Raw genomic sequence first — 27,789 nt, forward strand, 5'->3', positions numbered from 1 at the left:
CCTCAAACATTTTAGGGGTCCCTAAGAGTTGGTGCCTATTCTGGGTGCTTGCCAGACACTTATTGAGAGCCTCTGGTGTGGAAAATACTGAGCTGGTTGGAGCAAGGACTTGACTTTCTGTGAGACAGATTCTGAAATTCCTAAGATGGTGGCAGAAAGCCATGTGGTTTCGCTCCTCAGTGATCTGTAAATGCCTGACACCCCACACACACTAATGCTGGCTGTGGCCTGAGGACCACAGAAGGGTAGCGTTCAGAAAAAGAGATACAGGATCGTGAAGCACAGATTTAATGATAACATTTAGGCTTTTATGTTTCACCTTTTGATTTAGCTCTTATTTTCTCGAGCCCCCTCTCTTCATATTCTTCTCCCAAGCTCCTCTATTTTCCAAGAAGGCTTTGACAAAACCCCTTAGCCCCATCCTTACCACATGCTGGAAGTTTCCTGGGAAGAGGGAACCAGGCAGAGGGCCTTCTCGGTAGTGGCACCCACCTTGTGGAACGCCCACCCATCAGATGTTAAGGAGTAACTATGTAACCTGTGATGGGATGGTGAGCTGCTTGTGCGTAAAATCCTAGTCCCTCAGAGTTTGGCTAAGTCCACAAACCTCTGTCTGTGACGGAGCGCCTTAAGCATGGCTCCATCAGTCGCTCGTTGAATCGGACAGTGGGCGTTTACGGAACTTCTTCCAGCATAAAAGCTCCTTAACGGAAACGCGTCTTCTGGACTCTCGGCGTGACAGTTTCCGGCGAGGAGTGGGTGTCCCTACAGGAGGTCCTGAAACCTCCCCACTGTTTTCGCTTGAAGTGTCTCTGAGCCCTCCCTCCGACTCACTTTCCCTTGGAACTCCACTTCTCCCCCTGCTGGTCCCCTCCTCAGCTGAATGGTCTCTCTCACCCTTCGTGAGCCCTTTCACCTCCTGCTCCTCCGATGGCAGTTCCCTGACATCCACCTCCCCTCCAGGGCCCCCTTCACCCCCTTCCCTCCCCTCCTCTGCGGGAGGCGAGGGAGCAAAACCCCTGAAGGAACCTCCCTCATCTTCCGAAGTTTCGAACACTTCCCTCCACCTCTTGCTGTTTCCGGTTTCCAAGTACTCCTCCTCATCGGAGTCTGTTCCTCCTTCCAACTCCGATTCCCTGAATCCTTCCAGTTCCTCCTCATCGTCGGTGGTGCCAAAGTACTCCCTCCGGAACCTCGCTACTGGCTGAGGTTTCCTGGGGAACCTTTGGTGGAACGTTTCGATCAAGATCTCGTCACGGACCTCCTCTGCCGTCACCCAGGCCGCCCCACACACCCAGTGGTCCTCTGGGATAATATGTCTCTCTTCAGGCGCTCCCTCCCCCTCCAAATATTCAGGTTTGCGAGAGAGAGCGTCCGCTCTGATGTTTTCTGGACCTGGCACATAGCAGATTTCAAAATGGAATTTGGAGAACTCCTGGGCCCATCTCACTTGTCGTTGGTTGAGCACTCGTGCCGTTCTCCAATACTCCAAATTCTTGTGGTCCGTACACACTTGCACCTTATGCTGTGCGCCAATTAGTAAGTGTCTCCATCTCCGGAACGCTTCGTGAATGGCGAGTAGTTCTCGGTCATATACGGTGTAGTTCCTCTCGGATTTGTTCAGCTTACGCGAAAAGAAGGCACACGGTCTCCATTCCGACTTATTGCTCCCTGGCTGAAGCAGCACCGCCCCCACCGCCCGGTCTGAGGCATCAGTTTCCACTCTCATGGGTTTTTGTAAATCCACATGCAGGAGCTGTTCTTCCGAAGCGAATGCCCTTTTCAATTCCTCAAATGCTTGCTCCGCCTCCTCCGTCCAAACGAATTTCTTCTTGCTGCTTAGACAGTCCGTGATGGGAGCCGTTAAGTGGGCAAAGTTCTTGATGAATTTACGGTAAAAGTTCCCAAACCCTAAGAACCTTTGCACATCCTTTTTCGTTTTCGGTGTCTTCCATTCCAGCACCGCCTGGACCTTGCCTGGATCCATGGCTAATCCCTTGTCTGATAAGCGGTACCCCAGGAATTCCACCTCCTTGGTGTGAAACTGACACTTCTCCAATTTCACCCACAGCTGGTTTGCTTGTAGCTGGCTCAGCACTTCCCTGACATCCTTTACATGCTGCTCCTCATTCTCTGAATATATCAGCACGTCATCGAGGAAGGCCACGCAATTCTTGTAGAGCAAAGGTCCCAGGACATGGTTCATGAGCGATTGAAAACAGGCGGAGCCTGATTGCAATCCGAATGGCATAACGAGATATTCAAAAGCCCCCAAAGGGGTGAACATGGTGGTTTTCCATTCATCCCCTTTCTTTATTCGTATCAGGTTGTATGCCCCTCTCAGGTCCAGTTTCGTGAATATCTTTCCCTTCCTCACCCTGGTCAAAATGTCATCAATCCTGGGCATGGGGAAAGTCACTGGTTCTGACACGGCATTTAGCCGCCGGTAGTCCACTACAAGCCTGGGTTTATCCGTGTTTTTTTTGTCCACAAAAAACACTGGGCTCCCCCCCACCGCTCTGGACTCTCTGATGAAGCCCCTCTTCAGGTTTTTATCAATAAACTCCCTTAACTCCTGCATTTCCCTGTCTGACATGGCGTACAGCTTGCCCACGGGGAGCTGGGCCCCAGGGACCAGGTTAATTTGGCAGTCAAAGTCTCTATGCGGTGGTAGTTTATCTGCTTCCCTTTCGCTGAAGACCTTGCTTAGGTCAGCGTATTGTTTGGGCACCTTCCCTTTGTCCGCCACTTCCGTCCCTGCTAGAAAGGCTTTTGCCCCTTCTGCCACCTTTCCCTCTCTGCAGTGTTCCAGGCAATGTGCTGACCCAAAGGAGACCACTCTCTGATGCCAGCCCACTAGCGGGTCATGCAACGCTAGCCAGCTCATTCCCAAAATGACGGGAGCCCCTCCCAGGGTGGCCACATTGAACGCTATCCTTTCGGTGTGCCTGGCCACCCTCATAACCATTGGGACGGTCTGTAGGCTAACTTCTCCTCCCAACAGCTCCCTCCCATCGATCGTGGTCACCTGCAGGGGGTTGCTTAAAGGGAGTGTCTGTATCTGGTGTTCAGCTGCAAACTCCTTACTCATAAAATTACAGGAGCTGCCTGAGTCCAACAGCGCCTTTGTCTTTAGTGGGTATCCGTTTGCCAGCTCTAGCAACACCTCTATTACTAGGGCTGGTCTTGGAGGTTCCGGAGTGGGCACTTTTACTGCTCCTTGGCCTGGCTGCAGTGCCCTGACGGTGGCAGCCAGGCGTTGGCTTTTACTGGCTCCTGGACTCCCTCCTCCTTCCCCCCAACAGCTCCTGCCATCCCTTGCCATTCCTTTCTTTGCGGGCAGACTCTGGCAAAGTGACCTGGCTGCTGGCAGAGATAACATTTCTTGGCGCTCTTTCCCTCCTTCTTCCTCCCTTCACTGGGATTTGAAACTGCGCGCGCGCGCGCTGTTCCAACTTCCATCGGCTCTCCTGGCGGGAAACTTGGCTCTGGAATCTCTGGAATGCGGAAATCCCTCCAACGCTCTCCTTTCCCCTCCCGCTTCTCCAAGGCTCTTGCCTCCTGGCGCGCTCCAATGGTCAGCGCTGATTTGGTCAGCTGGTCCATAGACTCCGCCCTGGGCGCCCGGGAAAGTTCGTCTTTCACCGCCGAAGAAAGCCCTTCTTCAAAGAGCATTTGAATGGGTTCCGCCGATAGGTCCCATCCCAATTTATGTATCAACATTGTAAACTCAGTCCAGTACTCACGAACCGATCGGCTCCCCTGTTTGCAAGCCATCAATTGTCTGCGCACCAGTCCCTGTTCAATCTCGCTGGAAAACATCAAATCCATGGCGCGAAAAAACTTCCTCGTGTCCTTCAGCATTTCACTATTCCCTGCCATCAGGGGTCTAACCCAGTCTCTCGCCCCCCCTTCGAGATGGCCAATCACAAACGCCACTCGCGATGCCTCGTCGGGAAAGTCGTTAAACTGCAGTTCGAGAGCATACTGCATCTCTGTCCTAAAGGCTTGGTAGTTCCTGGGGTCCCCCCCAAACTTCTGCACCAATCCTGGCATCTTTCTTGCTAGTGTAGCGCCTTTTGCCTTTTCTGCATCCTGCGCCCTCCTTTCTTCTAGCCTCGCCGTTTGCAGTGCTAGCTGGACTTCCAACACCCTGTACCTTTCTTCCAGGCTTGGACCCTCTCCAGCTCCTCCTGCTCCCCCGGCTCCGGCTGGGTTGCTCATGATGCCTCTCTGCACAAGCTGCTTTCAGGGACTGTCCGATTGCTGTGATGGGATGGTGAGCTGCTTGTGCGTAAAATCCTAGTCCCTCAGAGTTTGGCTAAGTCCACAAACCTCTGTCTGTGACGGAGCGCCTTAAGCATGGCTCCATCAGTCGCTCGTTGAATCGGACAGTGGGCGTTTACGGAACTTCTTCCAGCATAAAAGCTCCTTAACGGAAACGCGTCTTCTGGACTCTCGGCGTGACAGTTTCCGGTGAGGAGTGGGTGTCCCTACAGGAGGTCCTGAAACCTCCCCACTGTTTTCGCTTGAAGTGTCTCTGAGCCCTCCCTCCGACTCACTTTCCCTTGGAACTCCACTTCTCCCCCTGCTGGTCCCCTCCTCAGCTGAATGGTCTCTCTCACCCTCCATGAGCCCTTTCACCTCCTGCTCCTCCGATGGCAGTTCCCTGACATAACCTTTAGAAGCCACCTGAAGGCAGTTTTTTAATGTGTAATGTTTTATTATGTTATGTTTTTATATATGTTGGAAGCCTCCCAGAGTGGCTGGACCAACCTAGCCAGATGGGCGGAGTAATAATAATAATAATAATAATAATAATAATAATAATAATAATGGATAAACCACTCTGGGAATTGTGGCCCTGAGCAGGGAATATGAGGAGTCTCCTAACAACTCCCAGCACCCTTAAAAAACTACATTTCCCTGCATTCTTTTTGGGAAAGCTATTAATAGCCGTGGCTTTAAATAAAGTGGCACAGTGCTGCTTTAAATGCACAGTGAAGATAGAGCCACTCTTGCAAGAAATTGATTCTTTAGCTTGGCAGCCCCTACTCTGTGGAACTCCCTGCCAATTGATGCTAGGCACACACCTGCACTGTATTGTTTTCACCAACTGCTAAAAACGTTCTTGTTTCAGAAAGCCTAACCAGTCATGCCACACTATTGTGTATTCTTGTTTTTAAACTGCTGGTTTTAGCAATATTTTTCGTATTTTTATGCCTACTTGTTTGTAGCGTTGATTTTTTTTATATGAATAGTTTATATTGTTTTATGAAAAACTGAGTACAGTGGTACCTCGGGTTACATACGCTTCAGGTTACATACGCTTCAGGTTACAGACTCCGCTAACCCAGAAATAGTACTTCGGGTTAAGAACTTTGCTTCAGGATGAGAACAGAAATCGCGCAGGAGCGGTGCAGCGGCAGCGGGAGGCCCCATTAGCTAAAGTGGAGCTTCAGGTTAAGAACAGTTTCAGGTTAAGAACGCACCTCCGGAACGAATTAAGTTCTTTACCCGAGGTACCACTGTAGAGGTTTCCATTGATTAAGCAGTATATAAACCTGGTTAAACAAGAAAGAATAAACAAATTTTGAAAAATCTAGAAATGGGAAATTAGGCTCCAGTTCAGGTCCCTGTCCCAACCTGACCCATGCTTAGTTGAAGTAAAGCACAACCATTTACTTAATTTAAAATGTATGCTGACTGTAAATGCATTAACATGGACCATAATATATTGAATTGTTGTATGCTTAACAGTCGGCTCAGCTCAAGTCTTATTCGACTGTCGATAGGGACCAAACCATCAAGTTAATGGCCTAATTAGAAAGCAAAACAATGAGCAAGGTGAATTAGAAATCATTAGCATACCTGATCAGATGGAAAGCTCAGGTCCAAGATTTTGCTTTCGCCCCACTGCTCTCCCCCAGAAAACCCACCCTTTAGCAATAAATCGGATCAAACGTCAATCTGGAGAAAACCTGATTGGCACTTGCTCCAATTCAGCAGTAGAGATCAGGTTTTCCGGGGGGGAAGCAGCGGTGCAAGGTCTGGATCAGACCAAAGTTACTCTCCAGCTTGGGAAAATTAATTTCGCTTTGCCGCTTTAAAAATGTACAGTGCTGCCAAATTGAATGGCAGAGTGCTTTGCTTTGATCTATCAAGCCAATGGTAAGATATCAGGGTTCAAGGCAGGAGCAAGGAGAAATAGCAGCCTCAAAATGGGATGCCCTCCGCTGGGAGAGTTGTCAAACGGCCACTCTGGAAACTCTTAGAGCAGGTGTTCTGCCTAACTTGGCAAGAGAGTAACTGGTTGCATGAGGGCATGCGTGGAGGGGATCTCAGGGGCCAAATACGGCCCTCCATGTCTCTTCCTCTGGTCCCAAGAACTCCCCCAGGCCACTTAACTCCATACCCAAATGGGGCACCCTCAAGGGAAGGGGGCTCAGAGTCCAGGGAGTGGTGGGACGACAACAACGAGTGGTCAGAGGGAGAAGACTGGGAAGAAAAGGTGTCGGAAGCTGAAGAGGAAACAGGGCTTAGTGAGCTGGGAGAGTCTGTAGCAGAGAGTAGTCCAGAATCAGAGGCAGAAGGTAAAGCAGGGGATTAGGGAAGCCAAGAGGCAGAAATGAGTCAGGCCGGTGCAAAATCACAGGTTTCTTCCCCTCCTGCTGCAACAAGCTCCCAGAACCAGTAGAGGTGTGAAAGGGACAGAGGAGATGTTGGCTTCATGCAGGCACAGTCCCGGATTGCTTGGGAGAAAACCCTGGAGAGAAGGGAACTTAAATGGTTTTGGGGTGACTTTCAGTCTTGGCAACAGATCTATGGGGCAAGACCTAGTGGGGATGAGCGGCTGTGCTCATTAGGTCTGTCACTCTGCCTGGTCTGTGCAGATGGTGTTCTTGCGAATAAAGAGTTAACTTCTCTTTGCACAGTGAGATTTACTGCTGCCTCGCTCCTGGCACTAATTGACCCTAGTGTGTGTGTTTGTGTGTCTGCTCGTGTGTTTAAGCAAATATAAACCATAGGACCCTCGTACCTACGGGACCGCTTCTCCCGATATGCCCCACAGATGACCTTAAGGTCTATAAATAGCAATACCCTAGAGGTCCTAAGGACGCGGGTGGCGCTGTGGGTTAGACCACAAAGCCTAGGACTTGCCGATCAGAAGGTCGGCGGTTCGAAACCCCGTGAAGGGGTGAGCTCCCGTTGCTCGGTCCCTGCTCCTGCCAACCTAGCAGTTCGAAAGCATGTCAAAGTGCAAGTAGATAAATAGGTACCACTCCAGGAGGAAAGTAAACGGCGTTTCCGTGCGCTGCTCTGGTTCACCAGAAGTGGCTTAGTCATGCTGGCCACACGACCCGGAAGCTGTACGCCGGCTCCCTCGGCCAATAAAGCGAGATGAGCGCCGCAACCCCAGAGTCGGTCACGACTGGACCTAATGGTCAGGGGTCCCTTTACCTTTACTAGAGGTCCTAGGCCCTAAGGAAGTCAGATTAGCCTCAACCAGAGCCAGGGCCTTTTCAACACTGGCTCCGGCCTGGTGGAACGCTCTGTCTCATGAGACCAGGGCCCTGCGGGATCTGATTTCTTTCCGCAGGGCCTGTAAGACAGAATTGTTCCGCCTGGCCTTTGGCTTGGAATCAACTTGATTCCCTCTCCCCCCTTTCCTTTTTCCTTTCTCCTCCTGTGATGGAACTCCTATTTGGGGACTTCCCTGGCTTTTTTCTGGCCCACGTAGGACCAGTCGGGATAGTTGGCCTTGGTGAACATTTTCATCTCCAAAAGTTTTTCATTTGAGTTCCTACTGAAATGAGGCTGCATTTTAATGTTGTATTTTAATCTTGTTTTTAAGTTGTATTTTAATCAATTGTTTTTATACCTGGTGTTAGCCGCCCTGAGCCCAGTCTTGGCAGGGGAGGGCGGGGTATAAATAAAATTGATTATTATAAAAAATTAGAAATTACTTGAAAGAAACAAATAGGCCTTGGATTAAACTAAGTTATAATTAAATAAATGGGATTTAGAATATTAAGAAATGTGAATAAGATGGACTATAACTGGAAATTGTTTTAGTTCAATAATGATATTGGAAAGCTGTTACTTTCAACTACAAGGAAACTCAGAAGGGAGGGACTAGAGGAAGTCAACCAAGATGTTTAAAAGGTTGGATTTGTAAAGAATTAAGTTGGTTGTTATTGTTTAATAATAATAATAATAATAATAATAATAATAATAATAATAATAATAATCTGTTTATTGTTCCTTTTTTCCCTTTTGTTCATTGATGTATTTTTCTTTCTTCCCCCCTTTTTTTTCTTTTTTCTGTTTTCTGTTTTTGTGTGATATTCTGCTTTGTGGTTTTTGTTATTATTGTGGAAAATCCAATAAATTAAAAATAAAATAAAATTTATTATTATTAATTATTATTATTATTATTATTATTATTATTATTATTATTATTATACAATTCATAGACACCTCTTGTTCTCGCCTTGCAGTTACCTCTAAGCGTTCGCCAGGATGACGCAGGAGCCCGCTGACCCCCTCTCTGCTTCCAGCCCCTACAACTATGAGCAGGCCCTTCCCCCCGTGGCTCGGACCAATGCCTTCACCCAGGTCGCCCCTGCCAAGAAGATAACATTTTACAAGAGCGGGGACCCTCAGTTTGGAGGGGTCAAGATGGCCATCAACCAGCGCAGCTTCAAGAGCTTCAACGCGCTGATGGATGACCTCTCCCACAGGGTCCCCCTGCCTTTTGGGGTGAGGACCATTACAACGCCTCGGGGGATACACTGCATCAGCACCCTGGACCAGCTGGAGGACGGAGGGTGTTACCTGTGCTCCGATAAGAAGTATGTCACGCCCATCAGTATTGGTCCCACCGGCCGGAGAGCAGCTCCTCAGAAGGTCGGCCAGCCGGCCAGCGCGTTGCGGAGGGCAGCCCAAGACATCAAGCGCGAAGACAACTTGGCCGCTCTCGCCCAGCAGAGTCCGCGGATACCCAAGAAAGTCACTCTGGTTAAGAACGGGGATGTGGGCACCAGGCGGCCGATAATCCTCAACCGCAGGAACGCGCGGAGCTTCAAGACTCTCCTGGACGAGATTTCGGAGATCATGCAGTTCACGGTGAAGAAGCTGTACACGTTGGACGGGAAGAGGGTGAGTCTTTGTGCCGCAGAGGGTGGGACTGGGGATAAACCCCAGATTGCCGTGAGGCCCAGATAACAATAAGAGCAAGAGATCTGAAAAGACTGTCTGGCAGAGGCTTAGGCTCAGGGTCGGTGGAAGTACCGTATTTTTTGCTCTATAAGACTCACTTTTTCCCTCCTAAAAAGTAAGGGGAAATGTGTGTGCATCTTACGGAGCAAATGCAGGCTGCGCAGCTATCCCAGAAGCCAGAAGAGCAAGAGGGATTGCTGCTTTCACAGTGCAGCGATCCCTCTTGCTGCTCTGGCTTCTGAGATTCAGAATATTATTTTTTCTTGTTTTCCTCCTCCAAAAACTAGGTGCGTCTTGTGGTCTGGTGCATCTTATAGAGCGAAAAATATGGTAAGCTTGAAAGGTTAGAGGCAAAAACCTAAAGCTATACTTTGGGTACCAGGGTCTTGAAAAGCCAAGCCGGGAGGAACAGTGTTGAGAGTAAAATTCTCTTATTTAATTAATTAGTGAAAATACTGACTCACTCCATTCTGGAGAAGAGAATGGTAATCCCCAGAGGGAGGACTGTTCTGTAGTGATCACACAGGGTCCCCGGACGTTTCACCGTCTATTGATCCCTGTGGCACCACTTTATTTCTCGCTGCCACCACCCAGGCCCTACCTGGGACAATACTGAGTCCAGTCAGGGTTAAACTGAAACATAAACTTTTGTTTTTTTACTGCAGTTTAACAAGTTTGTGGTTTCATAAACAGTATCAGTCAATTACATTCATGGGGTGCCTATCCAGTCCTATAACGTTCGCTACCTGCTCTCACTCACTAAACCACCTCTCAGATATTTACTTGTCTTCCTAGCTCCTAACTGTTCCTGACTCAACTTATTTCGCTACACTAACTCACCCTACCCACAGACTCTGTCCCAATGCACTCCCACTCCAACCAACCACCCAACTCCCAACGAACTCCTCCCAGAGCTGGTTTTATACTCCCTCTGACTCCACCCCCTGGGTCCTGATTGGGTAACCTGTTTAAATATTTCATCTCCAGCACTCTCTCATATGTTAACGTCACAGGAAGAGGGCGATTTGTTGATATGTTGTGGGTTAATTTTATTGGGTACCGTATATTTTAATGGATTATTAGATATTACTTCATTTGATTAAAGTTGTTTACGTTAAGTCATATTTTTATTACGATTTATTCGTATTGGATCAGATTGCTATAAGATGCATGGCGTTTTATATTTTGTTGCTTTTTCAGCTCGTGAACTGCCTTGTGCATAGTAATATAGAAAGGCGGTATAAAAATTAAAAGTGAAACAAAACGAAATGGCGTGAATGTAACCTAAGTCCATCTTTCACATGACACTGACGCTTAAATCAGTTTGTGTCAGAACAGAAGGCCTGGCGTCAAGGTAGCAAGATTCACAGGGGCAGCAGATCCTGAGTTAGATCTTTATTTCCCCCGTGTTCCTAATGTAGATCTTCACTCACCTCTTCTTTCCTGGTTGGGAGAGAGCCGCCATTTTGTGATTCGATTCAGGTGCCAAAATTTCTTGTGCCAGCCCTGCCTGGCAGATATGGGACCCAGAAGACATGGAGGTCAGTGGCTAAACCAGTGGATACCATCCTGACCTTCCATGCCTCCTCTTTCTACATTTGACAAGAGTCTCTGTGTGTATTTGGTCCTTCAAGGAGAGCATACCTTCTTGTTTGCTTCTCAGTTTATCTCCTCCCCTTTGCTGAGAACGCAATAGGACCCCAAAGACATCTGGAGATGGGGGAAATCAGAGGTTCTCCAGATGGTACTAGAAAACAACCGCCTTTATCGCGGTCTCTGCCAGCTGATGGGAGATGGAGCCAGCAGCATCTGGAAGGCCACAGCTTCCCTTGTGAGGGGCTTGTCAATGTGTTCACACGAGCACAGCTTATATTGACATTTACCTTCTACTTTCCAACTCACCTCCTCTTCCTTTCTCCTTCGTCCAGCTCCCAAACTCTTCGCCTGACCTCACTTCGCAAGAGCCGTTTCCCCCGCAATCCCAACAGTCACAGAATCTTGGAATGTTCCTTTCTGGTGCTTGTGAAATAGGGAAGACGGAGGGCCTGTTTATCTCTTTGCTCGGTTGAGTAGTAAATCTCAGTGGGTCACAGAATTGACCCATAGAATTATAGAGATGGAAGGGACCCCAAGAGTTATCTAGTTCTCCCTGAGGTTGAGTCAGAATCACCTTTCTTGTAATTCAAATCCATTAATTCATTTCCTACTCAAAGTATCATGAGGCTTGGTTTCCAGACCCTTGATCATCTTGGTTGTCCTCATTTGTACATGTTCCAGCTTGTCATAGAATTATTGTCAATATCCTTCTTAATCTGCAGTGCCCAGAAGTGGACACATTATTCCAGGTGTGGTCTAACCAGGGCAGAATAGAGCAGTATCATAATCTGGACACTAGACCTCTGTTGATGCAGCCTAGAATATCACTTTTTTTCCTTCTTCTTCTTCTTCCTCTTCCTCTTCCTCTTCCTCTTCTCTTTGGCGATCACTTGTAGCCACACTATTTTGACTGCATTAACACAGAATTTGACAATGAAAACCATTTCCAGATCTGGCTATTATCAGCTGCTTGCACTCTGCTTTGGTATGTGGCTGAAGGAGTCGAATGCCCCAAATGGCTGGTTTACAGCTATAAAATCAAAACACAATTAAAATAGAAAATAACATAAAAACATTATTATTATTATTATTATTATTACCCCGCCCATCTGGCTGGGTTTCTCCAGCTCCCAACAGAATAATAATAAATAAAGTGATACCCTTTTCGGTGCCTGCTAAAAACATTCTTGTTTAGAGAAGGCTACCCAGATGTTTAGAAAGTTGATGCAAGTTATAATCTGTTTTATCTATTGTTATTTAAACTTTTTGAACATTTGAAATGATTGTTGTTGATTTTTCTGACTGATAATTATATTGTTTTATCTTTTTTTAAAAGTCCTTCGAAGGTTGTTGCCTTTTTACAATCAGTTCATAGATCAGGGACATCCAACAGGTCGACCGCGATCTTCCCTTCCATTAGCGGTGTTAAAATTGAATACGGTCCCGCTCCCCCAAAAAACGGGGGTAAATCACTGCCAGTTTTTAATTCTGTAAGTAGATCGCAGTCTCTTGGGAGTTGGCCACCCCTGAAATAGATAGATAGATAGAGAGATAGATAGGCAGACAGACAATAAAATAAACAGTTAAAACTGTTTTAATACAATTACATTAACAAGTTCTGGAGAATTGCTTGCCTAGACTGGTATCTATCTTCAGCGGCCGAGGGAATGCCAATGTTGATGGAGCCTCTTGTATTCCAGCAGCAAGGACTTTTCAGTGTTTCCCCTAACGTAATGTCGTTTTGTACATCATTTTCACTAACGCCTGCATTTTCATGCACGGTTCAGGGTGGAAAACCTCAGCACAACATCTGTATAAGTGCCAGTTTTGAAGGACAGGTGTTCTTTGGTTTGCTTATGGATCCCTAATGGCAATGGCGCCCACCTGACACGTGCCAGAACAGAGTTCCAGCTGGGGGGAAAAGTCCTCCCCTCGCCATTTGCAAATGGTAGATAGTGAGCTGAGAACTGAGGGAAAGAGCAATGGCTTGCCGAAGCCCTACACAACAATATGCTGGCAAAGATAAGCTTTGAATGAGGATTTTCTGCTTTGTAGCTCAGGGGCAAATCAGGTGTACCGTGGTACCTCAGTTTTCAAACATCTCCATTGACAAATGTTTTGGTTTTCAAACGCCGTTAACCCAGAAGTAAATGCTTCGGCTTTCGAACACTTTTCGGAAGTCGAACGTGCCACGCGGCTTCCATATTGAGTTTTCCATAAGTGAATGCTTCCAGAAGTAAATGCTTTGGTTTTCAAACCTTTCAGAACTCAAACGGTCTTCCAGAAGAGATTACGTTTGAAAACCGAGGTACCACTGTATTTATTTTTAGTACTTCTTCCTGGTAGCCAGGGAATGTGCAGAAAGTATGCTATGGCACAGAGATAGCATTTACATTCATTGTTCCACCAAATTATTATTATTATTATTATTATTATTATTATTGATTGATTTCATTGCATTTGTATCCCACCCTTTTCATTTAATCCCCTCAACACCCCTCCGAGAGAGGCTGGGCAGAGAGGCAATGATTGCCCCTAAATACCCCAGTGGGTTTCATAGCCAAATGGAGATTTGAACCCCAGCCTCCCAGGTCCTAGTCGGACACTCTAACCACTAGCACTAAACTGGCTCTCTTTTGCTTCTGGCCCTGCTCGCCACTGTGATGTGTCCCCAGATGGATGTTTGGCCCTCAGGAGGGCAAGTTTTTTCTCCTCGCCCCAGATATACAAAATATCCAGCGTGACATACAACATTTGAAAAAATATAAACTGAGAGAACCTGAGAGCATGGGAGAGGATCACCTGACATGTATTAATTTGTAAAAATATTATCTCATGACTTTTAATGTAATTTTCTATTAATGTTCCTGGGCTTTGTTTTATGATGGTAGGTTGTGTTTATCCCTTACGAAGGACTTATCTCGCAACTGGGTGAATTGATTCTTTGGCAGGTTGATTTGCTCTCATGTTCCTGTCTTTGAGTTCTGGATTCCTGTGCTTGTCGATCATATCACACACGACTTGTGCTTTGGGAGTTGTTTAACCCAGCGACGTACATCACCCATAGAACGTATGATATGGGGCAAGGAGAGATAGTAATAATAATAATAATAATAATAATAATAATAATAATATTTATTTATACCCTGCCCTCCCCAGCCAAGACCAGGCTCAGGGCGGCTAACACCCGATATAAAAACAAATTGATTGAAATACAACTTAAAAACAAGATTAAAATACAACATTAAGATGCAGCCTCATTTCAGTAGAAACTCAAATCAAAAACTTTTTAGGGATGAAAACGTCAAATCTTCATCCAGACTTGTCCTACGTGGGCCAGAAAAAAGCCAGGGAAGTCCCCAAATAGGCGTTCCATCACAGAAGAAGAAAGGAAAAAAGAAGAGTGGGAGGGAATCGAATTAATTCCAAACCGAAGGCCAAGTGGAACAACTCTGTCTTACAGGCCCTGCGGAAAGAAATCAGTTCCTGCAGGGCCCTGGTCTCATGAGACAAAGTGTTCCACCAGGCCGGGGCCAGTGTTGAAAAGGCCCTGGCTCTGGTTGAGGCTAATCTGACTTCCTTAGGGCCCGGGACCTCTAATGTGTTGCTATTTATGGACCTTGAGGTCCTCTGTGGGGCATAATCAATAACCAATCCATAAAAGCCTCTGAAATAGGAGGGGAAATGGACTGGAACTGTAAGGAAGCTAGTAATAGAATCAGATAAACAGAGAATTGTAGAGTTGGGAGGGATCACACGGGTCAATGCAGGAATCGCAACTACAGTGGTACCTTGGTTCTCAAACGTAATCCGTTCCGGAAATCCGTTCCAAAACCAAAGCGTCCCAAAACCAAGTTATGCTTTCCCATAGAAAGTAATGCAAGATGGATTAATCCATTCCAGACTTTTAAAAACAACCCCTAAAACAGCAATTTAACATGAATTTTACTATCTATCTAACGAGACCATTGATCCATAAAATGAAAGCAATAAACAATGTACTGCAGTCGCAGAATCAATCAATCAGTAGCTGAACTGGGTTCCACACAGTCGCAAAAACAAAACAAAAAAGAGCCGCAAAAACAAAAACACAAAATAAATAGCAAAAACAGACTGATCTCAGCGTAACACTCAAAATGGAAGCATGGCACTCAAAGCAGAAGCGTAAGACTCAAAATGGAGCACGTTTGGCTGCTGAAAACAGTTCGCAAACTGGAACACTTCTGGGTTTGCAGTGTTTGGGTTCCAAGTTGTTTGAGTACCAAGGCATTTGAGAACCAAGGTACCCCTGTAATCCTTTCCTTTCTCCGCAATGTTTGGGAATTTAAACCCCCTTGGAGTTATCCCAAGTGGGATAGCTCACTCAGGGCTGTGGATTTGAGCCCCATATTGGGCAAAAAGATTCCTGCATCTCAGGGGGTTGGACTTGTGGTCCTTTCCATTTCCACATTTCTATGATTCTATGATTAGCCTGAGAACAGGTGGGTGGGGAAGGCAGTTCTCAGTTATGCTGGGCAACGTTATGGCAGAAGACCCGTGGCTTTGGGACTGTGACCGCGGGAACTTCAGGCTCCTTGTTGAGGTTCCTTGTTGAGGCCTGGGCTTCCCATCTGCTACTAGGCCAGATTCAGGATTCCTAAGCTAGTGTGCAAAACCCTGAACAATTCGGGACACCTCGCGTTGAAATTTTTATTAGGTTTCCATAGCTTTAACCAATTAATCTCAAATTTCATATACATTTCCTCTTATGATTTGACTTCCCGACCTTCCCTTCTGTGCTGTTTTTAAACCCATCCCTTTTACATACTGCATAAAGGTAAAGGTAAAGGTACCCCTGACCGTTAGGTCCAGTCGTGGACAACTCTATAGGCCGAGGGAGCCAGCGTTTGTCCACAGACAGCTTCTGGGTCATGTGGCCAGCATGACTAAGCTGCTCCTGGCGAACCAGAGCAGCGCACGGAAATGCTGTTTACCTTCCCACCAGAGTGGTACCTATTTATCTACTTGCACTTGGACGTGCTTTTGAACTGCTAGGTGGCCACCAGCATTACGCTTTCCATTTTTAAGTTCGGAATAGAGTAGTTGCTTTGGAAGACGATCTTCAGGCATCCAAACAACATGACCAGTCCAACCAAGTTGATGTTGAAGAATCATCGCTTCGATACTGGTGATCTTTGTTTCTTCCAGTACACTGGCGTTAGTTTGCCTGTCTTCCCAAGTGGTGTGTAAGATAAGTCCAGTTTTGACGTCTGCTGTACTTGCCTCCCCTCCAGATTGACAACATGCAAGCTCTGCTGCACTGCCCCAATGTCCTCGTCTGTGTGGGGAGAGAGCCCTTCAAACCCACCGTGGTGGAAAACCCCCGGAAGCCCTCCTCAGAGAAGCTGCCCGGTCTACCTTCACAGTCCAACAGCAGAGGCAACGTTGGTGAAAACCACGAAAGTAAGAAAGAGGGCAGGGGGCTGGATTTGGGTTGGTGGTTTGGAAGCAGTTTGTTGTTTTTCTGGAAAACGTATTGATCACCCACCCCATCCAAAGGTCTCAGGGTGGGGTGACAAAATCTGGGTGGCCTTCCTGGATCAGAATGTGGTCCATGTAGGTCTGAATTCAGACTGCAGACAGCGGCCACTCAGATGCCTTGGGAAACGCTTGGTTATATTCCAGCATCTGGCAAGCCAAGGTACACTGTGCCTGACCATGGAGGTTCCATTTAACCTATCCTGGCTGAAATGAATTCCGTTTGTTTAAATGATGACATGATATCAGGAAGAGCAGTGGAGAGGGGAGGCATAAGAAATATGTTGCCAGTATCTGCCACCTTAGACGAAATAATTTGAACAAAAGATACTGTATGCACAGAACTATCACCATTTATTTTTATAATGAATTTTTAGTTTATACTACTAGCATGTTGGGCAACCTAATAGGGTGATACCAATCTGGTTCAAACACAATTAAGGATTTAACGAATGGACAAAAATGTAGCCAAGTTATTTGATGAGACCACAGGTGTTATGGGTTGCAAACCAACCCGCCTATTTCACTATTTTTGGATCAGGGGAACTGTATTATCCTCATGAAGAAAGCATGAAAATATACAGGGAGATTGCAAATGTGAGGTGCTATTTAAATTAACAGCCAGTAGACAAATTAACGCAGCAGTTTGACTTCACCCCTGGAGGCATATTCCATTGTCTCTTGAGACAGACGGGTGCCAGCAACAATATTTGGGGGGCTGGAAGATAAAGAAGTTGCCATTGTGAGGAACTGGGGGAAGAACTGGGAATGAATGGGGCCAAACCACTATCAAACCTGGTTTCTGGAGATCTGACAGAAAAATACCTTAAATCACAGTTCATTCATTGATTGGTTTATTTATATACCACTTCTTTGCATGAGGGCCCCCAAAGAGGTGAATGGATGAGTACAAAATAAAATTCATTAAAACTACAGTTTGTACAAGATCGCAATATGTATACCTGAAGAAGCGTCTCCACCCCCATCGTTCTGCCCGGACACTGAGGTCCAGCTCCGAGGGCCTTCTGGCAGTTCCCTCGCTGCGAGAAGTGAGGTTACAGGGAACCAGGCAGAGGGCCTTCTCAGTGGTGGCACCCGCCCTGTGGAATGCCCTCCCATCAGATGTGAAGGAAATGTTTATTTGGGAGGGCATTCCACAAGGCGGGTGCCACTACCGAGAAGGCCCTCTGCCTGACTTTTAGGAGACATACCTGACTTTTAGGAGACATTTGAAGGCAACTTGGTTTAGGGAAGTTTAGGTCTTTCAGTTTTTCTCGATGGGCAGGTGCCAGGTGCCTCAACCTCCTGGTCTTCCAACAGGCCACTGTTCTGCAGGTTCAGTAAAGAAGCGATGGGGAAGCGGAAGTTGGCACAAGTACCTCCACCTGTTTAAAAAGGACTTCCTGTCCATCTCCTCCTCAAATCTGCTTGGGAGGCTTAAGGGAACAATTCAGTAACAGTGATACTTAACACAACAGAGACTAAATAAGTTGCATTCAACATTCAGCAGATTTTAGACCTATATTTTGGGAGTGCTCGATCTTTGAAACACATGGGATTATATATATATATATATATATATATATATATATATATATATATATATATATATATAATTTTATTACCAGCAGAAATACTAGTACTGGGTTGTTTGAAGTATTTAGTCCTGGAAACAGATTGAGAAGAACTGGTAAATCTGCTTCCTGCTGCCAAAAATAAAAAGTACCATACTTTCCCATGTATAAGACATGGGGTTTTTTTACGTTAAAATAATGGAGAAAAATTGGGGTCGTCTTATACACGGGGCAATCTCTCTCCCCCCCCCATTTTCTTAATTTTGAGTCCCCCAAAATAAGGGGCGTCTTATACACGGGGGCGTGTTATACACAGAAAAATACGGTATTTCAAAAAATGAAGGGGGGAGGGGAAATAATGTCCCAATGCAAGAAGAATGGTTTATTTTTTTAAAAAAAAATGGATTAATAAAGCATGAGAGAACAACGATTACATTAACATACTGCAAAATATAGAGATGCACTTTGTTATATTTTGGAGCAGTAAGTATCATGAATTATACATATAATGAATTGCAGGGTTGGCCCAAAGAGGCATTTAATCCAAACCCCTTGAATGCAGGAATCACAGCTAAATAATAATAATTTTTTTACGGCAATTCTGTAGCTCAGATGGGAACTTGGGGGAATGTTTAAAGCAGGGAGGCTGCGTTAAACAGTGATTTTGCAGAGCACATTAGGAAGCAGCCTGCACCCTCCTCTAAATGTCTCTTGAGTGGTGTTGAAAGCAATGGCAGTTTCAAAGAGCCCTTCTGCAAAGGGCCTCCCCCTGCTCCCATTTGAGGCTCTTGTGTCCGGAGGGGAGGAGCTGCCTTAAAAGCCCTTTGCAAACAGCCGTAGGGCTTTGAAGATGTTGCCGATTCCTAAGTGCCAGACAGGTCATAAAACAGCAGCAGCAGCAACCTCTGTACCTTGGCTTTTAACACCTGAGGCATATGTTTTTGGACCCACCTTATATTTATGCTGTGGGTTGTTTTAAATAGTTTTTGATGTTGCTTTGATGTTGTAAGCCACCTTGGGACCTTATGGCAAAGGGCAGGTAATTATTATTATTATTATTATTATTATTATTATTATTATTATTATTATTATTTTATACTCCGCCCATCTGGCTGGGTTTCCCCAGCCACTCTGGGCGGCTTCCAACAAAGTATTAAAATACAGTGGTCTGTTAAATATTAAAAGATTCCCTAAACAGGGCTGCCTTCGGATGTCTTCTAAAAGTCTGGTAGTTGTTTTTCTCTTTGACATCTGGTGGGAGGGTGTTCCACAGGGCAGGTGCCACTACCGAGAAGGCCCTCTGCCTGGTTCCTTGTAACTTGGCTTCTCGCAGCGAGGGAACCGCCAGAAGGTGCTTGGAGCTGGACCTCAGTGTCCGGGCAGAATGATGGGGGTGGAGACGCTCCTTCAGGTATACTGGACCAAGGCCATTTAGGGCTTGAAAGGTCAGTACCAACACTTTGAAATGTGCTCAGAAACGTACTGGGAGCCAATAATAAAAATATCACTGAGCTCCCAGTTTACTATCCTAAGTGCCGCTGTATGCTTGGCATAATTCCTTATAATTTTCCTTTTTGTGTTTCCTCAACACCCCCATCTCCCGCAAACTCCAGTGAACTTTGGACTCAAAGCCAAGAAAAGTGTGATTCATCCGCGGTCGGCCTTGAGCAATCGCTCCGCAAGATTCTCTTTGTCGTCGGAAAAATCCTATCCAAACGGCCTCGTGACATCGCCGGAGAATGGCGCCCCCTGCTTGAGCCACTGCCCACACTCTAAAGCGGGCAACCTGGTTCATTCCTTGGTCAACGATGACATCGAGAAGAGGGTGCATGTGAACAAAGATGGCAGCCTGTCCGTTGAGATGAAAGTCCGCTTCCGCCTGCTCAACGACGAGACGCTCCAGTGGTCCACACATATCCAGAAGTCCAGTCTGAGGGGCAAGGTGCCCTGTGAAGAGATGGGCATAGACGAAGACAATGGAACTGACCCCGCAGGGAGAGAGAACCCAGAGGTCAACTCTGAGGTGGATGACTCATTATATCCCTGCGATGCCGATTCCTACATCTCGAACCTTGACGTGTCCGAAAACGAGGAGGCGTGTTGCCACAATTGCGGTAAGCCGTGCAAAGACTATGACATTTGGAAGAACCCCATGCATGCTTCCCATAAAGAGGAGCCATGGGTCAAGAACACTTGGTACACCCACTCTTCTTGCTCGAGCACGTCGTCCCACCATAGGGTCGTCCGCAAAAAGACGGCCTCCGTCGAGAGCAGCCGCACCTCGTCCAGTGGAGAAGAATATTCCAAGCATGTCGTACGGGAATCCTCTTGCTTCTCGGAGACTGTAGAGAACAGGGTAGAATACCGTGCGGTGCAAAAATGCCGTTGTCGACACGGCCAGAGCAACACGCGCAAAAGGGGGTCACCCGTGGAAATGGATTCCGCAGCTTGCTTAGCCAATTCCCAAAATGAGGACAATTCCACGGCGACCGCAGAACAAATGGAGGGCAACAGCAGCAGGGCGGGGAGCAGCGGGTCGAAATCGTCTCGCTGTTCGGCGGAAAGCCAGATCAAAGTGTGCGAGGAGAGCAGCAGCATGGCGAGGACCATCTCCTCCTGTAGCATCAAGGCGAGGGAAGAGGTTGACTTGGAAGAGGCCAGCTGCCCGTCCTCTCCAAAGAGCGCCTACAGCCAATCCATTCAGCGGACAACACCTGAGAAAAGGGACAACCCAGATGAGCCTTCAGAAGACTCTCAGCCAATCTCTTCATTCTCCGTGGAGGAAGAGGCAGACAAGGAACAAGAGGAGACCAGCGAAGTTCATTCCGCCTTGGAGAATGTGGCGTCCAACCAATCGGTCAGGGATGAAGTCAGCGAGTGCGGGAGGTGCTCCACAGAACGGTCCTTCCGTTCCAAAGCTTGCGATGGGAATAGCCAGAGAGAAGACAGCAACGAAACGCAGGTGTGCAGCGTGGCAGCTTCCTCTTCCTCCAGGAGGAGCAAGCACAGCCACAATCACCGAGAGGCAGGCGCCAAAGTCTCCAGGGTGTCCACCATCAAGAAAAAGAGGACAAAACGGTCTCTGCATGCAGAAGATGCACGGTCGAGCAGCAGGGCCTCTTGCTACTCCAAAAGCTCCCCAGAGATGGAGGGAAGAGAGGGAGAATGCCATGCATCTCACGACTCAAGCTCTCCTCGTTCCAACGTGTCGTCCTTAAGCGAAGCGGCGGCACCTCCTGCCGGCAACATGGAGAGTGCAAGTAGCTCTTCCGGACATTGCAGCCAGTCCTCCAAGAGCATTCAGGAGGGCGGCCAGCCGGATTCCTCCAGCAAGGAATCATTTCCTGGCTCCAGCTTCTCCAATTCCAATGGGAAAAACGGAACTGACAAAGCATCAAGGCCGGGGAGCGTGTTCGAATCCACGTGCTCCAAATGCGGCTGCACAGCAGCAACGAGAAACAAGGGCCTTGGGAGCATCCAGTCGATTGTGTCTTCCCGTTCGGAGAGTAAATGCGCAGAGACAGAGGCGTCAGGGAGGAGCGAGCATGCTGGCTCGCAGTCGAGCGTGGCGCAGTCCTCGAAGCCGAGGAAGAAGAAAAGCAGCCTCCATTCCAACGCGGAACGCTCTAGTCAAGCTTTGACATCAGAGTCTGCATCCATGTACAGTTTGCACTGCCCAGCTCCCCCGAAAGGGAGGCCAAGTGGCAAAAAAAGTCGGACTGCGGTGCTGAAGAAGAAATCGAACAATGCCAGCGCCGCTGGGTCGGAGCCAACTGCGAGCAAGGAGGAAGAGGAAGCAGCCCGTTCGCAGCCCACTGAAATGGAGGAGGAGAACGGGCCAGGGGATCCTTCTGAAGCGCTGCATAACGAGGCAGGAGAGGCTGAGGTGGAAGGCAATGAGGACATCATCCCTTCTTCGCTTCCCAACGCCTCTCCAGAAGAAGTTGTGCACGAGTGGTTGAGGAAGATCCCCTCAGAGACTCTGCTGATGAAATGTGAGATGCAGGATGATGGAGACGGCACAGAACTGGATGCTGAAATGCCCAGTTGCTCAAACAACCAGGAATTGTTGGGAGAGGAGTCGGAAGGAAAGAAAGAAGAGGAGGAGGAAGAAGAAGAAGTGGCAGCCGAGGAGGCAGCTGAGGAGGGGGCCGTTGAGGAGGGAGCAGACGAGGATCTCAATGACGAGGCAGCTTCCAAAGCGGTGTCAGAAGAGGCTAAGGCAGGCCAAGCAGAATGCAACCACTCTGTCATCTCCAGCCAGAACAACCACAAAAAGGACTTGCCCACCACCATCCAGACCTCCGTGCAGATCATGAAGGCGCTGTTGGCTTCCAAGCAAGAAGCCAAGCTGGACCGTTCACACAGCTTGCCCGAAGTCTCCCCTACGATGGGCAGAAAGCTCAGCAACTCGGCAAACATTCTGATCACGTGCCTGGCTAGCCTGCAGATCCTTGACGAAGAGCTGGACCCCTCAAGCAAGTCCAGCAAATGCCTGAATAGGCCAAGGTACACTGAGCTGTTGAACATCTTCCAGGCTCTCTGGTTTGGGTGCACGTCAGAGAAAGGGGGCACGAGCTCAGGCCTCCAAGGAGAGGCCCCTGAAAAAGTGCCCTCCACTTTCAAGGACCGTAAAGATGGCGACTTCACACCCTTGTCCTCTTCTGGAGTGGATGTGAGCAGTGGCGATGGAGGCTCGGGAGAGGGGAGTGTGGCTGGTGCCCGAGACTGTGCCTTATCGCCAGAGAAAACGAACGGAGCCAAACCCACCAAAGAAGAGGCGAAAGAGGAGGCAGAGCAAGAGGGAGGCTGTAGTGAGGAAGAGGAAGAGCAGCATTCCCAGCCTTGCTTAAAATCTGAAGGAGAAGAAAAGGCAGCCTCTACTGGAGGAGGGGATGTGACAGAAACCAACGAGAACCAGGGCAGTGACGTTGGCGAGGAGGAGGAGGAGGAAGATAAAGAAGTTGTTGGAGAAGAAGAAATGGAAGATGTCGAGGTGGAACAGGCAGAAGCTGGTGATGCTGATGCAGACCCTGTTGAGCAGACCCAAGAGGACCCCGCTATCCAGGAAGTAGAAGGGAGTCCCAGTCAAGAGAATGCTAATGAAGCTGATGAAGAGCCAAGCAACAATCAAGAGAATGGTGATGAAGCAGCTGAAGAGCCAAGCGATGATCAAGAGAATGTTGAAGTGGCTGAAGAGCCAAGTAATGATCAAGAGAATGGTGATGAAGCGGCTGAAGAGCCAAGCGATGATCAAGAGAATGTTGAAGCGGCTGAAGAGCCAAGCGATGACCAAGAGAATGTTGAAGTGGCTGAAGAGCCAAGCGATGACCAAGAGAATGTTGAAGTGGCTGAAGAGCCAAGCAATGATCAAGAGAATGTTGAAGCGGCTGAAGAGCCAAGCGATGACCAAGAGAATGTTGAAGTGGCTGAAGAGCCAAGTAATGATCAAGAGAATGTTAAAGAGGCTGAAGAGCCAAGCGATGATCAAGAGAATGTTGAAGCGGCTGAAGAGCCAAGCGATGATCAAGAGAATGTTGAAGCGGCTGAAGAGCCAAGCGATGACCAAGAGAATGTTGAAGCGGCTGAAGAGCCAAGCAATGATCTAGAGAATGTTGAAGAGGCTGAAGAGCCAAGCAACAACCAAGAGAATGCTGAAGAGCCAAGCAACAGTCAAGCTGAACCCAATCCAAACACAAATAAGAGTGAACCCCAAGAGAGTGTTGAAAAACAGCTGGTGGATGAGTCAGAAGCTGATACAGTCTCCAGCAACATAGTTTCTCGCCAACCCACAGCAAAAGCTTCCCTCATCACCCCACAGAAATCTATCGACCCCGACCCGGTTTGGGTATTGAAGCTTTTGAAGAAGATCGAGAAGGAATTCATGGCTCACTATGTCAGCGCCATGAATGATTTCAAGGTGAAGTGGAACTTGCCAAATAGCGAGGAGTTGGACTTGATGATTGCACAGCTGAAAGAGGAAGTGAGTCGGAGGATCCAAAAGAGTATCGAGAAAGAGTTAGGGAAAATCAGAAGCAGGGCGGGCAGGAGGGTACCGAGGCCTCCGGACGAGCAGCTGCGCCGCGATTCTTCCATCCTGCAAGTGGAAAACCGAAGGCGCCGTTTGCAGAGCATTCACAAAATGTCCCTCTACAATGACCACAGCAAGCCGCGCGAGACAAGGGAATTAGATGAGGAATTAGATTTTTTCAGTACGACCATTAGAGATGACATAAGTGACCCCCCTGGAGAAGAGGAGTACTGCCCTTGCGATGCCTGCTTCCAGAAGAAAATGGAGGCCAAAGCCCTGCGGTCTCGAGGGCCGGTGGTGGCAGCCAATGCCCCCATTGTGAAGGCCTTTGACCTACAGCAAATCTTGAGGATGCAGAGAGGCAAGGCAGAGGAGGACATTGCAGAAGAGGAAGCAGAAGGGGAGGCCAATGAAGCTGAGGCAGAGCAGGAAGTGTTGGCTGATGATGTGGAAGTAGTAGAGCAGGAAGTGACCGAAAGTGAAGCAGCAGAAGCCCCAGCAGATGGGGAGGAAGAAAATCAGAACTGTGAGGAAGCCGAGGGGGAGGAAACTGTGAATGAAGAAGTAGGTGGGGAAGCACAAGAGGAAGCAATGGAGGAAGGAGGAGAGGGAGAGGAGGAAGTAGAAGAGGAAGCAGAAGAAGAAAAGGGAGAGGAAGTAGAAGAAAATGAGGAGGAAGTAGAAGAAAAGGGAGAGGAGGAAGCAGAAGAAGAAAAGGGAGAGGAAGTAGAAGAAAATGAGGAAGTAGAACAGAAGGGGGAGGAGGAAGAGGAAGTAGATGAAGAAAAGGAGGAGGAAGCAGAAGAAGAAAATGGGGAGGAAGAAGAAGTAGAAGAAGAAAAGGGAGAGGAAGTAGAAGAAAAGGGGGAGGAGGAAGCAGAGGAAAAAGGGGAGGAGGAAGAGGAAGTAGATGAAGAAAAGGAGGAGGAAGCAGCAGAAGAAAAGGGGGAGGAGGAAGCAGAGGAAATGGAAGAAGTAGAAGAAAAGGGGGAGGAGGAAGCAGAGGGAAAAGGGGAGGAGGAAGAGGAAGGAGATGAAGAAAAGGAGGAGGAAGCAGCAGAAGAAAAGGGGGAGGAGGAAGCAGAGGAAATGGAAGAAGTAGAAGAAAAGGGGGAGGAGGAAGCAGAAGAAGAAAAGGGAGAGGAGGAAGAGGAAGAAAAGGAGGAGGAAGCAGAAGAAAATGGGGAGGAAGTAGAAGAAAAGGGGGAGGAGGAAGCAGAAGAAAAGGAGGAGGAAGGGGAAGGAGAAGGGGAAGAAGAAAAGGAGGGAGAGGGAAGGGAAGAGGAAGAAGGGGGAGAGGAAGTGGAAGCAGAGGAACAAGAGGGGGGAAAGGAGGTTGCAATGGAAGAAGAAGATGAGGAAGTGGGAGCCAAAAGTGAAGGAGAGGGGGAAATGAATGAGGAAGAAGAAGAGGCAGTAGACGAAGAAGAAGAAGCTGCAGAGGAACCTAGAACAGAAGATGAAACTGATGGTGTGGCAGCCGATCCAGAGGCAGCTGAAGGAGATAACGAACCTGAATGTGCAACAAATGTTGACGATGGCGAGATCTCTGAGGCACCAACAGAAGCGGAGGAACAGCCTCCAGCAGATGGTGAAGAAGAGGATGAGGGCGATGCCAAGCCAGAGACAGAAGTGGAAGAAGCAGGAGAAAACGAAGCAGAGGCGAATGGCAAGGGCAGCGAACCTGAGCAGGACGGTGGCAGTGAAGACCCCAGAGAAACGGAAGAAGGAGCCACCGAAGGGGCAGAGACCCAGAGAAAAAGCTCCGCCTTCTCCTCTATGGGGAATTGTTCCCAGCAATCCCAAAAAGGTTCTGAGGAGGGGAGTGGCGAAGAAGAAGAAGACTGTAAGGAACTGGAGGGCGGTGGTGGTGCTGGTGGTGGTGATGATGGAGAGACAGAAGGCGACACAGAGACCAAACCCACAAAGATGTACCCAGATAGTGAAGAGGAGGAGGAGGAGGAAGAGGGAGAGGAAGAAGAAGACCAAGCATCCCCTCAGGCAAAGAAGAAACCCAAAACTGGCAAGAGCAAAGGTGGAAGCAGCCCAGTCCCTAAAAAGGAGGCGAGCTCAGAGGCAATTGATCAAGACGACCTGGACTTTTAGAATAAGCTACCCAAGACTCTGGGGACCATCGGAGAAGCATTTGTTTTCTCAAGTCCTACTAAACCAGACATCTCTCACCCTCTGATTCCCTCGATGTTGTTTGCGTCTATTGGCAGCGCAAATACCTGTGCATCTTTGTAACGGGGGAATCGGCCACAGCAGTGCAGATAAGCAACTTCCTGTGGCGAATATTGTAATACAGGGAGTGTCTTCTCCACATGTCAAACTGGAATTCCTTCAGAGCCCCTTGCACTTAAGTCATAGGGCGAACAATTTGCTCCCAAGGGGACAGGGTGTTTGCTTCTTGAATGAGAAGCTTTGCTTATGGACAAACCTGCAGGGAGTTCCACAGGTGTTTCGTGCGCATAGACAAGGTCACTTTCCACTCGCTGACGACGTTTGCACGTCATTTGAACGTCACAGCTTGCTTGAACTTTTAAGGTAATCCAACTTTGCTCAACAGATTATGTGTTTACCACGGAGACAATATGTCGTCCCTTTTACTTGAAAGGCAGCAATATGTATCTCTGCTCCCTGCCCGCCACCAAGCGAATTGTAGCTTTCCAGGGGGAAATGGTTGATGGAAAAGGACAATCAAATCTCATTTGCACCGCTGTATAAAATGTGTGTGGTTTAAACAGCAAGAAGGCTGTCTTTCCAAATGTGTGGGTTCCCCCTGCTTTTTTATATTTTTTAAAAATAGCTTTTTTTAATTGTTCGTTTTTAGTCAAGTATGTAAATGTGAATGAAATGTGGAAAATGGATGAGTATCACATGAGAAAATAAAACAAACCTGATTTGTTTATTTATGTTTTATTTATTTGTTTCTAAATGCCCCACCCCAGTGGGAAGCTAGAACCATGCACTGGGAAGGTACCTCAAAGGTCATTTCTCCCAACCCACTTCCAAGGGATCCTGCACCTTGTATTGCTCCTCTGTCAAACAGCCAACACCACCAGAGGTAAAGGTAAAGGGACCCCTGACCATTAGGTCCAGTCATGGCCGACTCTGGGGTTGCGGCGCTCATCTCACTTTACTGGCCGAGGGAGCCGGCGTACAGCTTCCGGGTCATTTGGCCAGCATGACTAAGCCGCTTCTGGCGAACCAGAGCAGCACACGGAAACGCCATTTACCTTCCAGCCAGAGCGGTATCTATTTATCTACTTGCACTTCGTGCTTTCGAACTGCTAGGTTGGCAGGAGCTGGGACCAAGCAACAGGAGCTCACCCCATCGCGGGGATTTGAACCGCCGACCTTCTGATCGGCCAGTCCTAGGCTCTGTGGTTTAACCCACAGCGCCACCCGCGTCCCTCTAATACCACCAGAGAGTTCCTCCTAAAGTCTAGACAAAATCCCTTTCCTTGTCACTTGAACCTGTTGGTTTGGATGGGGCATACTGTTGTAAATAAAAATATGCCCCCTTTCCCTTATGGGGTATCCAAGAGCCCATATAGAGTCCTTACATAGGTTTCCTATTGATAGGAGAAAATAACAGAGGCCAACCAGAGAATATTGAGAAGCAAAACAGCTAGTAAGCTTGATCTTTATTGATCTGCTGCAACAGGGTGCTCCCATCACCTGCAGGAAAGAAGGAGGACCCACAGAAATGGTGTTCAAGACCTTATAAAGACTTTTGAAATCCCCATCCTGTAGACCAAGACCACCCCCAGAAACATTATACATACATCACAGAAGGGGTGTAACCTAAGACCACCCCTCAGATACATCGCAGAAAACGCGGTC

The 27,789-nt window shown here is 47.8% G+C and overlaps 2 protein-coding genes across 3 annotated transcripts in view; one reads left to right on the plus strand and one right to left on the minus strand.

Annotated features, from left to right (window-relative positions):
• C3H8orf74 (chromosome 3 C8orf74 homolog) overlaps nt 1-8,949 on the minus strand; it is an 81,213-nt gene extending 72,264 nt beyond the window's left edge. The window contains exon 1 of one of the 2 annotated variants that reach the window (XM_053383771.1): nt 8,839-8,949. The gene's annotated coding sequence lies outside the window, so the exon portion shown is untranslated. The remainder of the gene's footprint in view (nt 1-8,838) is intronic. The other variant, XM_053383769.1, reaches the window with a different exon arrangement.
• RP1L1 (RP1 like 1) lies at nt 8,524-26,046 on the plus strand. Its single transcript, XM_053384035.1, has 4 exons — nt 8,524-9,162; nt 16,092-16,308; nt 19,523-25,073; nt 25,392-26,046. The coding sequence occupies exons 1-4, from the start codon at nt 8,524-8,526 to the stop codon at nt 26,044-26,046; spliced, it is 7,062 nt and encodes a 2,353-aa protein (XP_053240010.1).
• The last annotated feature ends 1,743 nt before the right edge of the window (nt 26,047-27,789 follow it).

The sequence above is a fragment of the Podarcis raffonei genome, chromosome 3 (assembly GCF_027172205.1).
Source record: "Podarcis raffonei isolate rPodRaf1 chromosome 3, rPodRaf1.pri, whole genome shotgun sequence".
In the NCBI taxonomy this organism is placed as follows: Eukaryota; Metazoa; Chordata; class Lepidosauria; order Squamata; family Lacertidae; genus Podarcis; species Podarcis raffonei.

Coding starts and splice junctions, on each gene's coding strand:
- RP1L1 (XM_053384035.1), top strand. CDS start 8,524: ATGACGCAGGAGCCCGCTGACCCCCTCTCTGCTTCCAGCCCCTACAAC. Junction 16,309..19,522: donor GGGTTGGTGGTTTGGAAGCA/GTTTGTTGTTTT, acceptor CGCAAACTCCAG/TGAACTTTGGACTCAAAGCC. Junction 25,074..25,391: donor GAGGAGGAAGCAGAAGAAGA/AAAGGGAGAGGA, acceptor AGAGGAACCTAG/AACAGAAGATGAAACTGATG.